The sequence below is a fragment of the Rhyacophila brunnea genome, unplaced genomic scaffold, assembly GCF_057557595.1.
Source record: "Rhyacophila brunnea isolate RB1 unplaced genomic scaffold, BYU_Rbru_1.0 scaffold_11, whole genome shotgun sequence".
Lineage (NCBI taxonomy): Eukaryota > Metazoa > Arthropoda > Insecta > Trichoptera > Rhyacophilidae > Rhyacophila > Rhyacophila brunnea.
In genome coordinates this window covers 15,320,999-15,335,615 of record NW_028232763.1, presented here as the reverse complement: position 1 = coordinate 15,335,615, position 14,617 = coordinate 15,320,999, and the positions used below count along the sequence as shown (strand labels likewise).

The 14,617-nt window shown below is 32.3% G+C and overlaps 1 protein-coding gene across 1 annotated transcript; it reads left to right on the top strand.

The window, feature by feature from the left end:
* Positions 1-791: 791 nt before the first annotated feature.
* Positions 792-14,422, top strand: LOC147078402 (polycystin-2-like protein 1). Its single transcript, XM_085960468.1, has 7 exons — positions 792-825; positions 4,667-4,842; positions 4,940-5,170; positions 10,873-10,962; positions 13,142-13,294; positions 13,639-13,713; positions 14,399-14,422. The coding sequence occupies exons 1-7, from the start codon at positions 792-794 to the stop codon at positions 14,420-14,422; spliced, it is 783 nt and encodes a 260-aa protein (XP_085816594.1).
* The last annotated feature ends 195 nt before the right edge of the window (positions 14,423-14,617 follow it).

Sequence of the window (14,617 nt, the reverse complement as noted above, 5' to 3'; positions counted from 1 at the left end):
CGCCAATTTTACTTTTGTAGTTACCTCTCAATCAAAACCAGGTATTATGTATTATTTTACAAAGGCGGTAAAAGATATATTTATAGAAAAAGAATTTTCTATGAATAATCACGACATTACATTTAGGGAGGTTTACACAATAAATCAAGTATGGGAGGTAAGAAATATCACAATAACAAAACAAAACACCATCGAACGACCAAAACTTGGAAAAATTGGAAGAGCAAAAAAAAAAAAAATGGTTTCCATGCACTTTTTCGCTCGAATCATGAATACATTGTGTTGCTTGTAGTTTCACCGGTACAGAATTTACAGTAAATTTAATAAACAATTCTTTTATTAAATGAATTTTTCACAAGAGTTGAGAATGTTTCTTTCTTTATTAAACATTTGACGTGTTTCTAAATTATATTTTAATTTAGCCAATCACAGAAGGTGAACTAGAGATTTCTTTAAAAAAAATATTAAAACAACCTTTTTAATGATTCTTCTTTATGTGTCTAACTTCTATACTTATATACTTACACCGCTGCACACTTTCATAATATTGTATCTGTTGCAGTACATTGAAAAAGTGTTTGTAAATGGTATTTACTGGAATACAGACCCAGCAAACATCCCAACAGAGATATCCACAGACCCTGATGATGAGAAAATACTCTTTGAAAACAAATTATTAGGCGTTCCAAGATTGCGACAATTAAGAATTAAGAATGATTCTTGCATCATACATGAGGCATTTCAAAAATATTTTGCAAAGTGTTATTCTAATTACTTCCACAAATTTGAAGATGTTAGTAGCTTCGGAGATGGATTGGGCACAGCGTAAGAACAAAGAATATTTAGCTGACTTCATCGTCATGACAAAATATTATCTTTTTAATTTAACTAAAATTCTTCTACCCTTTAGGTGGACTTATTCTGATCCAAAAAAATTGAATGGTTCCACGTATTGGGGTCACTTTACGGTTTACAGTGGTGGAGGATATTATGTTGATTTGCCAGTCTCAAAAAATGATACAGTAAATCTCTTAAAAGAGTTGAAACTCAATAAATGGCTGGATAGAGGGACAAGAGTCCTTTTCATTGATTTTACTCTTTACAACGCCAACTCGAATGTGTTTTCGATAGTCAAGTAAGGAATATTAATATACACTGGAATAAAAAATATTTTTACCTGACTAACTAAACGACTGAGGGTACTTGATAGCAATTTAGTTTATATTCTAAATGATGAGAGTTTTGTACTATTCCATAAGAATTAGTTTAGTAACTCAGGTTTCGCCAGTCGACATCTTTAGTAAGGTACGGTATCTATAGAACTGACAAAGATTAAAGTTTGTTACTGTTTTACTCAATAAAATAAACAAAATAAGTGACCATGTGCTAAGAAAAAACAATAAACAGTACTCTTTTTTTTATACCTACTTGTTGTAGACAGTTCTTTCAAATCTCTCAGTTTCTTCGAATTTTTGCAAAGTTGAGTCCCAGTTATATCTCCTTCTTTTAGTAATTTAGTTAGATCTTCCGGAAGGATGACGGCCAGCAGTCTACCGTGCAATACAATGTATGAGATCAGCGTCGCCCATCCTTTCCACTTGTCAATTTCAAATTTTTCTTCGTTTTCTCCTCTATTTGATCACATCCTCAACTCTCCGAATTTCTCGGATTCAGATCTCAAAATGGAAAATTATATGGAGCACTCGATAATTTTCAAAATATATTAAGAGCATACTTCAGTGAAATGGCAAATAATTTTCAACAATAGGTGGAAGGTAATTTCGCACTTGTTGCCAATCGGAGAGCGATAGTCGAGCTGTAAGCACGCCAATTTGTTTTGTGATGGGGTCAGAGCAATATATTCTTAAATCGTGTAAAGATGACTAAAAAACGTTACGCATTTACTCGAAAAAGAAACATGTCAATGAATATATTATTATTACTAATATAACAATAAACATAACATTAAGATTAAATGGACGCATGTTGAATTTTTATGACAGATTATGTTTTGTTTGCACAATCTGCATGTCGCGTAGTCATGATCTTTTTAGAACATGCCTCAGCTGAAGAGCCTTAACACATTTATCAAAGTTTTTGTATATTATAATAACAAATAAGTGGTTTAGATTTTTTTGTAATATACCTACTGATACCAAATATCATATTAAATGCCTAAATCCCCTCCCTCAAAAATCCAGCAATTGACAGAGTGATAGCGCCTTTACACATGCATGGGTTTACTGGCGGCAACAGTGCTTATTTTAAACTATCGTGACAATAACTGTTTCCACGTAAAAGTGCTGACTATCTCTCCAATCTCATTTTTCAAAACTAAGTGAGACGCGATGTTGTCATTTTATGGTGCTATTTCGTATTATTTGACAGGTAGTGAAAATCGGTCAACCTGAAAATTCAATCGTAGTTCATTTTTATGCTGGCAGGTTCACCACTATCGTTCTACTGCGCAGGCGCAGATCGAAATAATTCTACTGTCGCATGATAATTCAGAAGGTTTCAAACTTTTTTGATTCATGCATGCAATCTCACCAACTGCAGGATAATACATGTTTACCCATACATTTTCTTACTGTCAACAGTAAATCCATGCACATGTAAACGGGGTATTAGGAAGAACAGAACTCGTACATAATTATATTTGTAACTGTAATTGAGTCGATAGAGGAATGCTAGACCGGGATGCACAGCGAAACAATACAAAATACTCAAATACACAAACAAAGCAAATACCATTACTTGTCTCTGGGTGGATGAAGAACAGAGGGTAGGTAATAGCCAGACGGGAACTATCCCTCGAGCCTTGACCGTCGCGTCTGAATCTAATTCGCTACCTTTTCGCGCCAAAGTGTATGTGAACGTGAAATATTGATAATAATTAATTGTTACTTCAAACAATTTATAAGTCTTGTATCTCGTGTGAAAAGCGAAATATACTGAATATTTAATTTCCCTGAATCCATGGTTTTAATTATTATAGTGAAACAAACCCTCCAACATAAACCCATACATATCACTACTTAGCTCAGACTGTCATATGGTCATCACTCATCAGTATGGAGCGGATTTATATGCAACAAAAAACATGAATATAATATGCATGCACGTATGCACTTAAAATCAAAAAAATATGCACTAAAACCGAAGAAATATGCAGTTAAAAATGGACATTTTTTGTGGGAAAAAATTGCAAATACCCACTTTACCCAATATAACAGACCTAAATCGAATAACTAGTTAATATTTTTTAACATATAATACGATAGCAGAACAAAAAAACACAATGAATATAAAGTTAATCAATTACAATTTTCAAAATACAATATTACCCCTATTTTACGTTTTTTAAGGGACTGAAGAAAAAAAACCTAATTGGAGGGAAAATTTATAAGGGGGATATTGAAAAAAAAAACATTTAAATTTTATGTTTCTAAAAAATAATGTTTTATTAAAAAACAACATTCAATTAAAATTTTTATTGAAAAATCGTTCGAATGTCACGACCCAATCATTGTCAAGTGCGCGTAACTCGCATATTTTGAATATTTCCGACGTAAATCGCGGGAAAGAAAAACGTAAATGCGGGTATTAAATGTACTGAAATACATCGGGACTGAAAAAAATACACACAATTGCCGGGAAAACGTGAATTCCGGGCACGTAAAAACGAGGTTATACTGTAGTTTTTTCACAAGTACAAATAATTGAATAATAAATGCAATGTAAACCAAACATAAATTAAAAAACAAAAAACGACACACTTAACTATTCCTAAATGCTATTTTCGATTTTTTGCCCGAAAAAAAATACAATATTTTTTTAAATATTATGCTCTGGCATTAAATTTTTCCACATAGGTATCTGTCATTATTTTGTTTATATGCGGAAAACGACTTCTCAACGTCCACAGAGGTGATTGGGCAAACTTTAAATAAAAGTGCCTGAGTTGACTTCACTTTTTCTGATAAATCCACAGCTCGGAGATGGCATTAAAAATACAAGTGCATCTAAACTATCTACCTTTCTAACTTAGTTATATTTCGATAAAATGATTTAAAAAAAAACTAAAATTATAAATTCAGAAGCTCTAAAATATGCATTTATTTATGAAATATCCACCAATGTCTCAAATATGCTCTAACGTCTCAAATATGCATTTATATGCACAATAAAATTTTATATTTTGATTCTGTGTCTTTCAAAACAGATTTCTGTGTAACTCTCATAACTGTGCATACACCCTAACAAAACATGCACTACCATATAAATCCGGGCCCTACTCATCAGTCTTTAAACTTGTGGCATCCAAGAGTTGCCAACGCCGCACGCAAAAAACGCAGTTTACGGCACGTCATAAATATTATTTTTTAGCATTCATCCGAGTCTGACAATTTTCGTATTAAATTTGAAATGTTTATAAAGTAAGTGATTTTAATTACTTTTTAATAATTCATTTATTTTTTCAACGATTTGGAGGCATAATTTTGGGGATTTCACGAATTGAGCTGAGTTCCGGTGCATTACGGTCATTTCCGGCAATTTTTTTATATTAACCCTGAGAATTTTGCCTGCATTAAAATTAATTATGTTTACAGACTTATTTTTGAGCGATCAACTGTTGGAAATGTGATATCAACTTGGTCCATAGCCTCTGAGAATTTGTTGAAATATGTGGACAGTTTCGATCACATTATAATGGCGTTTGAAATAATTTTTCTATTGTTTGTTATGTTGCAAACGGTGGAAGAAATTTTAAAACTGTATCGATTAAAGCGCAACTATTTCAAGATATTTTGGAATATTCTCGACATCATCGTTCTCATGGTAAATAGTTTTTTTTTCTAATAATTCCTATCAGGTAAAATTAAATAGAAATTGTTGTCTGTGTTGTATTGATTAATGGTATTAAGATTGTTTATAGACTAGCTACGCTGTGATAGCCTTCAATGTATACTTGTACTTGTATCTCAGAGATAATCTGAAGAATCTCATTCAGAGGCAAGACCAATTTTTGGATTTCGAAGAACTGGGTTCGGCTACACGCACAATGGACACTGTTACTGCAGTTTTTGTTTTTCTTCTCTGGATGAAACTGTTTAAATATCTCAGTTTTAATAGGACTATGCAAGAGTTAACGGCAACATTGAGCAGGGTAAGCAATTAACTGATTGAATGGTTCATATGAGAACTTCGGGAAAACCTCACGAACATACCTATTAGAAAATGTTCGGTTACGGAAATTTAAAACACTCACATATCATATTATTGGACATCTGCAAGAAAGACACTTGGGTTTATAACGCGGTGCTACAGCACTCACCTGGCAAGTAAAAGTGTGTCTATGTATGTATTTGAATCCCACTTGGTCAAATATTTTTTAATTATCAATTGAGTTTGCATTTACTTTCAACATAGTAGATATTTTAAAATGATAACAAAAATTATATTAAATTCTTTAGATTGGTGTATTAATCAATATCTATTTTGGTTGTCCTACCATTATCAAGACTACACAGGTAGACAATAATTTGTCTCTGCCTAATTAACTCACAGAAAGAGACAGGATGCTCCACCAAACTTAACTCACTTCTGTAACCATTCAGAAATACATAATACCTTAATAATCAGGTTATTAATTAGTATTGCAGCTATTTGTAAGGTTGGTTTTCTGTGATTGTGTTCAATAAACATATTCACGCCATACACAGATATTATCATCTATATATTATTATCCTAGGAGATTTTGGAAAACGCACCAACAGCTCATTTAAGCGTCATTTTATTGTTATTTTTACATCTTCACTTCGAAATGTGCGCTACCGAATTATCTACCGATTGAATAACACATTTCAGATATTTTCCATGATTTTACAGGTACGTGACGTTTATATCCGATATTTTCTTACATACCGTATATACGATTGCCATATTTACTGTTCACGCCTAACAGAATGACGTCTTCGTCGCTTAAGACCTTCTGATCCTTTATTGACAAATGGAACTGATTCTTTTTATTCAAATGTCACCATGTAGGGGACTGCAGGTAGGATTCATACACTTTTTACTCTAAGCCAAAAAAAAAAAAAAATGTAAGCTATTTTAAAATAACTTCAATGCTGCTATATACCCGCCATATTTGGCTTTAATAATAGTGAAGAGTAGTTTAGATACTAACCAGCATGGCGAAGCAACGGTAATTTTTCTGAAAAATGGAAAACGTACGAAACGACCCCACACATGGGGTAGTTTCGTACATAGTGTGGGGCACATTCGTACATAATGGGGAACCTTCGTACAGTCAAAGAAAATGCTATTTATTCAATGTAATATAATCATGTATCGAGATCAAAGTTAACACATAATCAGCCTTTATGTAGTAATAATTAACAGTTATTGTTTTTAAAGTGCTTATAACTATATAGTCATAAAAACATAACACTTTTATTTATTTTTTTGTTAATAAAGGAACGTATAAATCAACATTATAAAATTTACCATTAGTAATAGGTCTTAATCTTATGTAAGTATTTAATAGTTGTACTATCCAACATTATACATAGATAGGTCTTCTTCGAAGCTAAATATGTGGGCTGTTCTTGCTGTAAAAGCAAGTTTTGATAGCAGCAATATACATACCACATCTGATATGTAAACTGTCCCTTCATCTTTGTTAGTGGGAAGACAAATTTCCAGGTATGAAACTTCTTTCTCAAAAATGAAACTTTGTATTCAACGGGACTATATTTTTTAAGCACCTGCCCAACATAATATAAAACGGTTTTTTTTTCTCGAACTTTACTATCACAAAGCTTTCTTCATTGATGTTTTCTAACATAACTGGAGTTTCATTCTCAGTAACTGATCCTTCAGACGTCTCTTGACGAGAGACCAAGAACTTTCTCTTAAACTCATATTAGCCTCATCCTCACAATCAGTCTCATCCTCACAATCAGTTTCATCCTTTCCTTTCATCCATCAGTCTTTACAGTTTTATTTTGCCTCTTTGGTTTAGTTGTCCCTGAAGTTTTCTTGTCTCTTTGTTTTGGTTCTTGTATCTGATAGTAAATGTAATGCCCGCTTCATCTTAGCCCTTTTTTCCTCTCTTGCTCTTGCTTCTTCAACTTTTTTGCCTTTTCTATTTCTTCTAGTCTATTTTTTCAGGGGTATCTGTATATATTCTCGATTTTCCTGGCAGTTTTCCTTTCTTTGACTTTTTTAACGTATTTCTGTCCACTCTGGAATAGGGCCGGATAATTTCTGGAGTTATTAATCCTACAGTTGATGAAGATGCAGGCGCAGTTGTAGGTGATAGCAAGGAGGGTGATACTGGCGCTGAGCTCCGTGGAAGATCTTGTTGATTACTCCTGTTTCTGCAGGTGGAGTTTCTGGCACATTGGCATCTTGGCCCGCTGTAGAAGTTGATTGTGCACCTTGCGTGGATTCTAACGGCTGCATCTTGCATCATTGCATCTTCGTCAACCTCTCCTGTTCTTGTCCCTTTATTTACATATATTCGCGGCATGGTTCTGTAACAATAATATTTTTGGGGAGCATTCGTACAGTACGAATCTACCCCACTCATAACTGCACAAAGGTACCCCAAACAGAGAAATCAACAAATTAATTGAAAATAAAAATAACCGTTATAGTTAGCCTAAAATGACTATTTACATATTAAACGAGGTTATCACTTCATAAACTATATTAAATCACTTATATCATTTGCGCAAAATTTATAAAAGCTAAGAGTGTTCAAAAGTGAATACAAAAAATATTTACATAGAGCGAAACCACATATCGGCGTGCTCCGTCGAAGCCGTTGACCGCACTGACGCCCTGCCCCGCGGTTACACTATGCGTATGAGCGAGAGTCACGCACACAAACGCGAGCACTTCAATGAATTGGATAGTGAAGATATCACCACTGTACGAATGCTCCCTGTGTACGAATCCTACCTGCTCTCCCCTACACATTGGCGCACTTAATTTTTTTGCGGTGAAAAACTATAATTTTGGAACGATTCGAAATCCTCGCATTGTCTGAAAACCACTGGAATTATTCCATAGATAACGTAATTGTATTCCAAATTTGATGTTTTATAAATATTTCTTTGTGGCTGTTCACGCACTCTTTTTTTATAGAATAAGGCTACTAATTTCCATAGATTACGATATAACTTATAAAACAAGGTTGCCATTGCAAACAATGAAAGAAATTAATGCGAATTGTTATAGTTATCAAAATTTGTGATGTTGTATAATATCTACCTATTTTTATCGTCCTTATCATCATCAATCTGGACCTATCCACTGCTGGATGAAGGCCTCCTCAGCCTTATTCTACTCCTTACTTACACATGAATTGTGTCGCTAAATTTCAAAACCCGCTATAACACTTTTTTGAAATAATTAAGATATATATATCGTTGGATTCGTTATTAAAATCTCTACATGAAAATTGTATCGTCTCTTTCAAAACCCGCTACGATTAACTGTCATTTATGAAATAAAATCAATGTGTCTATCAAATCTCGCTATAACACTACTGAAACATTCAAAAACCTTTTTAGTTCAAAAAGTTTTTATCGATTTTCTCAACATAATGAAAAAGTGTTATAGCGGGTTTTGAAACTCAGCGACACAATTGATATATTTATCAAAATCAGTGATATTATAATAATTTATTATTATCTACCTATCTATATTTATAATGCCATTATTATCACGAGCCTCAATAAATCCACTGCTGGATGAAGGCCTCTCTACGTTGATTGTATTCATCAGTCTTGAATTTCTATATTTATTAAAAATGCTAATGCTATTTATCTACATATTTATATCGTCGTAATCATCATCATCAATCCACTGCTGGATGAAGGGTTCTGCAACCTGATTCTACTACTTTCGGTTTAACGAATTTGTGATATTATACCTATTTCTATCGTTCTTATCATCATCGACCTGAACCCATCCACTCCTGGATAAAGGCCTCCCTAGCCTGATTCTACACCTTTCTGTCATTTGAATTGCTGTATTTATCAAAATCAGTGATATTATATTATATCAATTTATATTGCCATTATCATCATGAGCCTGAATCAATCCACTGGTGGATGAAGGCCTCTTGAAGTTGTTTGTATTTCTGTGGGTCATATGAATTGTTATATTTATCAAAATTACTGATATTATATTTACCCATTCATAATATCGTCATTATCATTATTAACCAAGATCAATCCACTGCTGGATGAAGGTTATCCCAACCTAATTCTACTCTTCTTGGTCATATAAACTGATATATTTTTGTAAACTTATGATTTTGTATACCTACCCATTTATATCGTCATTACCGTCATCAACCTGTATCAATCCACTGCTGGATGAAGGCCTCTTTAAGCTGATTCCACATCTTTAGGTCTTGAACTTTGGTCAGAATTGGTCTATTCCTCTCAGATATAATATGTATTGCTTTATTATTTATCAACATTTGTCTCGATATGAATGTCCCGCACCGGGAAACTTTATTGTTTATGGTTAATTTTTAATTCAAAATTTGATTTTTTAAATATTATTCTATGGCTGCAAGCATTTATTTTTTATAGACAATGAAACAAAATAATGTTTAAATTTATTTTTTATGCTGCTAACCTTTTTCTATTATGTAAATGGGACCCGAAAGAGATTAATATTCACGTTATATTGGATCGCTTTTTATGATAATCACATATATTGCTGTATATTCGAATGATTGAGATGTATAATTATTTATCATATTTAAATGCACATACCTACACATATATTGTATTAAAATTAAAATGTCATTGGTAGCAATCGGCGATTGCCAGCTGTTCTGCTAGGCCTAGCAGCCTGAAGTGGTGTCAGACGATATTGTGAAGGCCAGACTCCAGAATAGACTACGCATATGACTCAAAATTTGTATTGGCAGTGACGACATGCAAACTGTAAAACTGACAAATCGGCGAAATGTCAAACTGTCTGACGTGAATGAAAATCCATCCCGAAGGGAAAACTATGGCGCCGTCTATACATACTTTACAATTATATTAAAATTCAACACCATTTCATTATGACGAAAAGTTGTCTGCAAGACCTTGCGAGACAGACTGGCGAGAGCCAGCTGGCTCAGCTAGTCATAATAATTATCATTGTTGAAAATGTTTATAAAATCGTTAGCATGCCTTCCTATTATGTTTCTCTTTTAAGCATTGATCTCAAACTAGGGAGCCAGCTGTCTCCTTTCAAATTATTTATTGCTGCTAAGATTATCTTCCAGGAAGTTATTTTGTAAAATTGTAAACAAACCTAATTAAATTGATTTCTTTGTACTTTGTTCTTCTTTGTTGAGGATCATAACTCTATTCGAAAGTTTCCCTCATTAAATACCTCCAGTGATCTCTGTATTCTGAATCGCTGAAGGTATCAAAAGAACTGTACTATTCTCTGTAGTGTAGTGTTCGTATCATGTTATAAGTAGGTACATATCGCACTGTGAATGTAAAACCATGGCATCTGCAAAAGACATATTTTGGATATATTAGGGCTTGAAGTCTTCGTTTTGTTAAAAAAACCATAATATTTGGTTTATATCTATAGTATATTGCATGTTCTTTCAGTTACTTCACTTTTACATTCATCAAGTTCACGACTTTTGCAGTTGTCTTGCATTTAATCTCGAAATTGAAATTGGTTTTACACAACGGTGCGATATGTGACAAAAAAAATTATATAACATTCAAATAATATGCTACATTCAACATAATAATCTGTACAATTTAATTTACCATGTTTTAATAAATTATTGCACCATTTTACTAATGATGTTAATTTTTTCAGTGTGCCATGGAAATAATGTCATTTGCTCTCATGTTTTTTATTGTTTTTTGCGCCTTTGCGCAAATGGGCACGTTATTTTTGGGAATGAAGGTAATGAATTTTAAAAATAAAAGATTTTTATAATGTAATCTGGTGCTTCCCAAAGCTCACGTTTCAGTAGAACTACAAATTTCGACTGCTTAATCTGCAAACCGGCTAACTCCATTTGGGCAAATTGTTCAGGAAGGAGAAAAAACTTAATAATTTAACTATCGAGCGGAATTTAACAATTTCAAAAATACACATGGAATTTTTTTTTAACAAATAAGCTGCACTATGAATTAAATCCTTCAGTGCGCTCACCACGCCTGGCCTAAGGATATTAGAGGTCATTAGCATGTTATTCAATTGGGGTAATTAAGGGTTAATTAGTAGCTCAGCAGTGAATGTATTAATACACTATTTTAATAAAGAGCGGAGTTGTTCCATTTATGATATTGGAAATTTGGCACCCGCAGTTGGCTGTTTTGTGAGAAGAACGATAATGCATTTGTTTATAGGTTTAGGAATTTGAAATTTTCTGTAAACATAGAAAACATCGTCTCTGTTCTGGCAGAACACACTAACTGGAGAATACTTTTTTTTTTTTTTTTTCCGACCATGTCCGATCCTAATAGGATCATATGGGCCTCCACAGAGTAGAGGTTTGCATTAACAGATTTTTGTTTTTTACGAGAAATGGATGTCAGCCACTTGCTCAACCTATTAGGTCCATACCCTGACTCACACACATATTGAAAAACAATATGTGTTGTTGCCAGACCCAGGATTCGAACCTGGGACCCACGGCGTGATAGTCCAACGCTTAAGGCGAAGTCTTCACTGAGCCTTTTTTAAAGAGGCACCTAGCGGAAAAATACGAAGCTTGCAATTTGAGACATTTTTTTGATAATTTACAATTTCAACTGTATTAATGAATAAATATGTATCTGAAAACATTAAAAATAAAAATATTTTTTATTTTAAGTCAAAGACAAACTTACAATTGTAAAAAATGTAATAAAATGTGAATTTGTTCTATCGGTCAGCACCCTATTATTACATATATTTTATGGTCATATTTATTATTAAAATTTAGTTTATTAAGTTTTCTAAGCATCACCTAAGCGATTTTTGACAATTTCATAGTTTTAATATTTTTTATATCTATTTTAAAAAACATCGATTTTTATAAAAAATATAAATGTGTATAACTTGAAATCCTTTTTATTTATATCAAATCAATTATTTTTATAAATATAAATAAAATATTTATATTAATATAAATAAAAAGGATTTCAAGTTATACACATTTATATTTTTTATAAAAATCGATGTTTTTTAAAATAGATATGAAAAATATTAAAACTATGAATTTGTCAAAAATTGCTTAGGTGATGCTTAGAAAACTTAATAAACTAAATTTTAATAATAAATATGATCATAAAATATATGTAATAATAGGGTGCGGACCGATAGAACAAATTCACATTTTATTACATTTTTTACAATTGTAAGTTTGTCTTTGACTTAAAATAAAAAATATTTTTATTTTTAATGTTTTCAGATACATATTTATTCATTAATACAGTTGAAATTGTAAATTATCAAAAAAATGTCTCAAATTGCAAGCTTCGTATTTTTCCGCTAGGTGCCTCTTTAAAAAAGGCTCAGTGAAGACTTCGCCTTAAGCCGCGCGGCCACCGTGGGTGAGGAGAATACTAGTTTTGAGTAATTTGACTTTGAAGTTGTTAAAATGTTTGAAATAATGGTCTATCATGTGAGTTTATTAAGTAATCGTAAAAAGGATGACTTTAAAATAAAGACTGTTTATTTATTAAGAAGGTTTCCAGACGGTAAAGTTTGAAATAAGGAACATTTTGGTACTAACTCAGTATGTCATTTTTTCGAATTAGTATCTTCTGCCAGAACAGTGACGACATGCTTTATAACAAAATTCCATCAAAATCTCATTTTTGGTCAAAAGTGCAGTTAGCTGGTTTGCAGATTGAAGTCGTATTGTATTTATAAATATTTTTTACAATTATTATCACATCCCTCTTTTCCCACAATTATATTGTTTTTGTAGGCTTCACGTATAGTATATCTCACTTATAATAACTAATTAAACTTATTTTTCGACGGAGGAGGGCCGGGGGTTGTTTTTTTCAGGTTTTGGGGGCTGAGCAAACAAAAATATAGGATTCAAATAATAACTAGGATAATTTATATAATTGTGTTTCTGTTATAGATTTACAATTTTTCAACATTTGGAATAAGTATGCTTACGCTTTGGAGAACTATTTTAGGAGACTTCGATTACGAAGAAATTCAGAATGCAAATCGAATTCTTGGACCAATATTTTTCATGTCTTTCATATTCTTCGTATTCCTAATTCTCATGGTGAGTTACTTATCCGATCAGAGAATGTCTTTTGCTTAAACCTTAAACTACTTTTTCATGGACAGTGGGTTTAAATTTTACATGTAGATATTTCATTGTATTTGAATCAAAAGCAATAAACACAATGCAAAAAAATCATTCTTTATGTTTGTTAGGTTAACTTCCCCTCTGTAGAGATCAGTGTTCTCTGTGTTGGGAGTAAAACTAGAATTTTGTCCTGAACCTACTTTTTTTTTACATAAACAATAATTTCTATCACTGATTCCGAAGTAGATTCTAATAGTTTTTAGATACTAACTTAACGGATGAAAATTATTGTAATGTATTCTTCTTCCATTTATCAGAATGTATTCCTCGCCATATTAACTGAAACTTACGCAACAATAAAATCAGAGGAGCAAGAAACTGATGAAAATGATGTTTGTCAAATAATCAAAAGGAAATTTAATAAAATATTTGGACGAAATATTTCAAAACAGGATGAATTCAAAAGGTAAAAATAAATTGAATTTAAATATTGTTAAATTTAATGCTTTATTCTATTTATTGATCATAAAAATAACATATTGTCTTTAAGCCGTTAAAACATTTAATCCTTAAATGCAACATTTTTATTAAAATAGTTTTTTTTAATATACCCTTCATATATAATATTATTATTATACTGCACAGTTTAGAAAAACCCCAATATTCTATATAGGTACCACCATAATTAAAATCACCAATTTAATGTACTTATCTCATTTTATTGAGACTGTAATAGGTAGGTACCTCAAATGTACGTAGTTATCATATTCAACCTCGTGTCCGGAAACTTCTATGTATGCAGTTCACCGTATCACACTTCACCGTGAAATGTTGTATCGGAAATATGTGGCCATATATTAAAGACCCTCTTTGGGTCGTACAGTACTGACATAATATTCATGTCTGAATCGTGTCCGGAAACTTATACGTATGCAGTTCACCGTATCACACTTCACCGTGAAATGTTGTATCGGAAATATATGGCCGTATATTAAAGACCCTCTTTGGGTCGTATAGTACTGACATAATATTCATGTCTGAATCAAACACGGTTCTTGTCGGTTTTCACTTTACAAGAAACCAGCAGCAAACAAGTTTTGAAAATAGCTGATATACTGGATTATTTGTTAGATTAGGTTTTCATTCTTGAATTTGTGAATATTGCCAAAATCAGCTATGAAAATTGAAATAATGTTCATATTGATTCTAATAAAATTGGAGACCGTATAGTATACGGTCATCTCTCTCTGATAGAAAGCTCACAGCGAACTGTGCCATGGTGAAATATTGTACGTA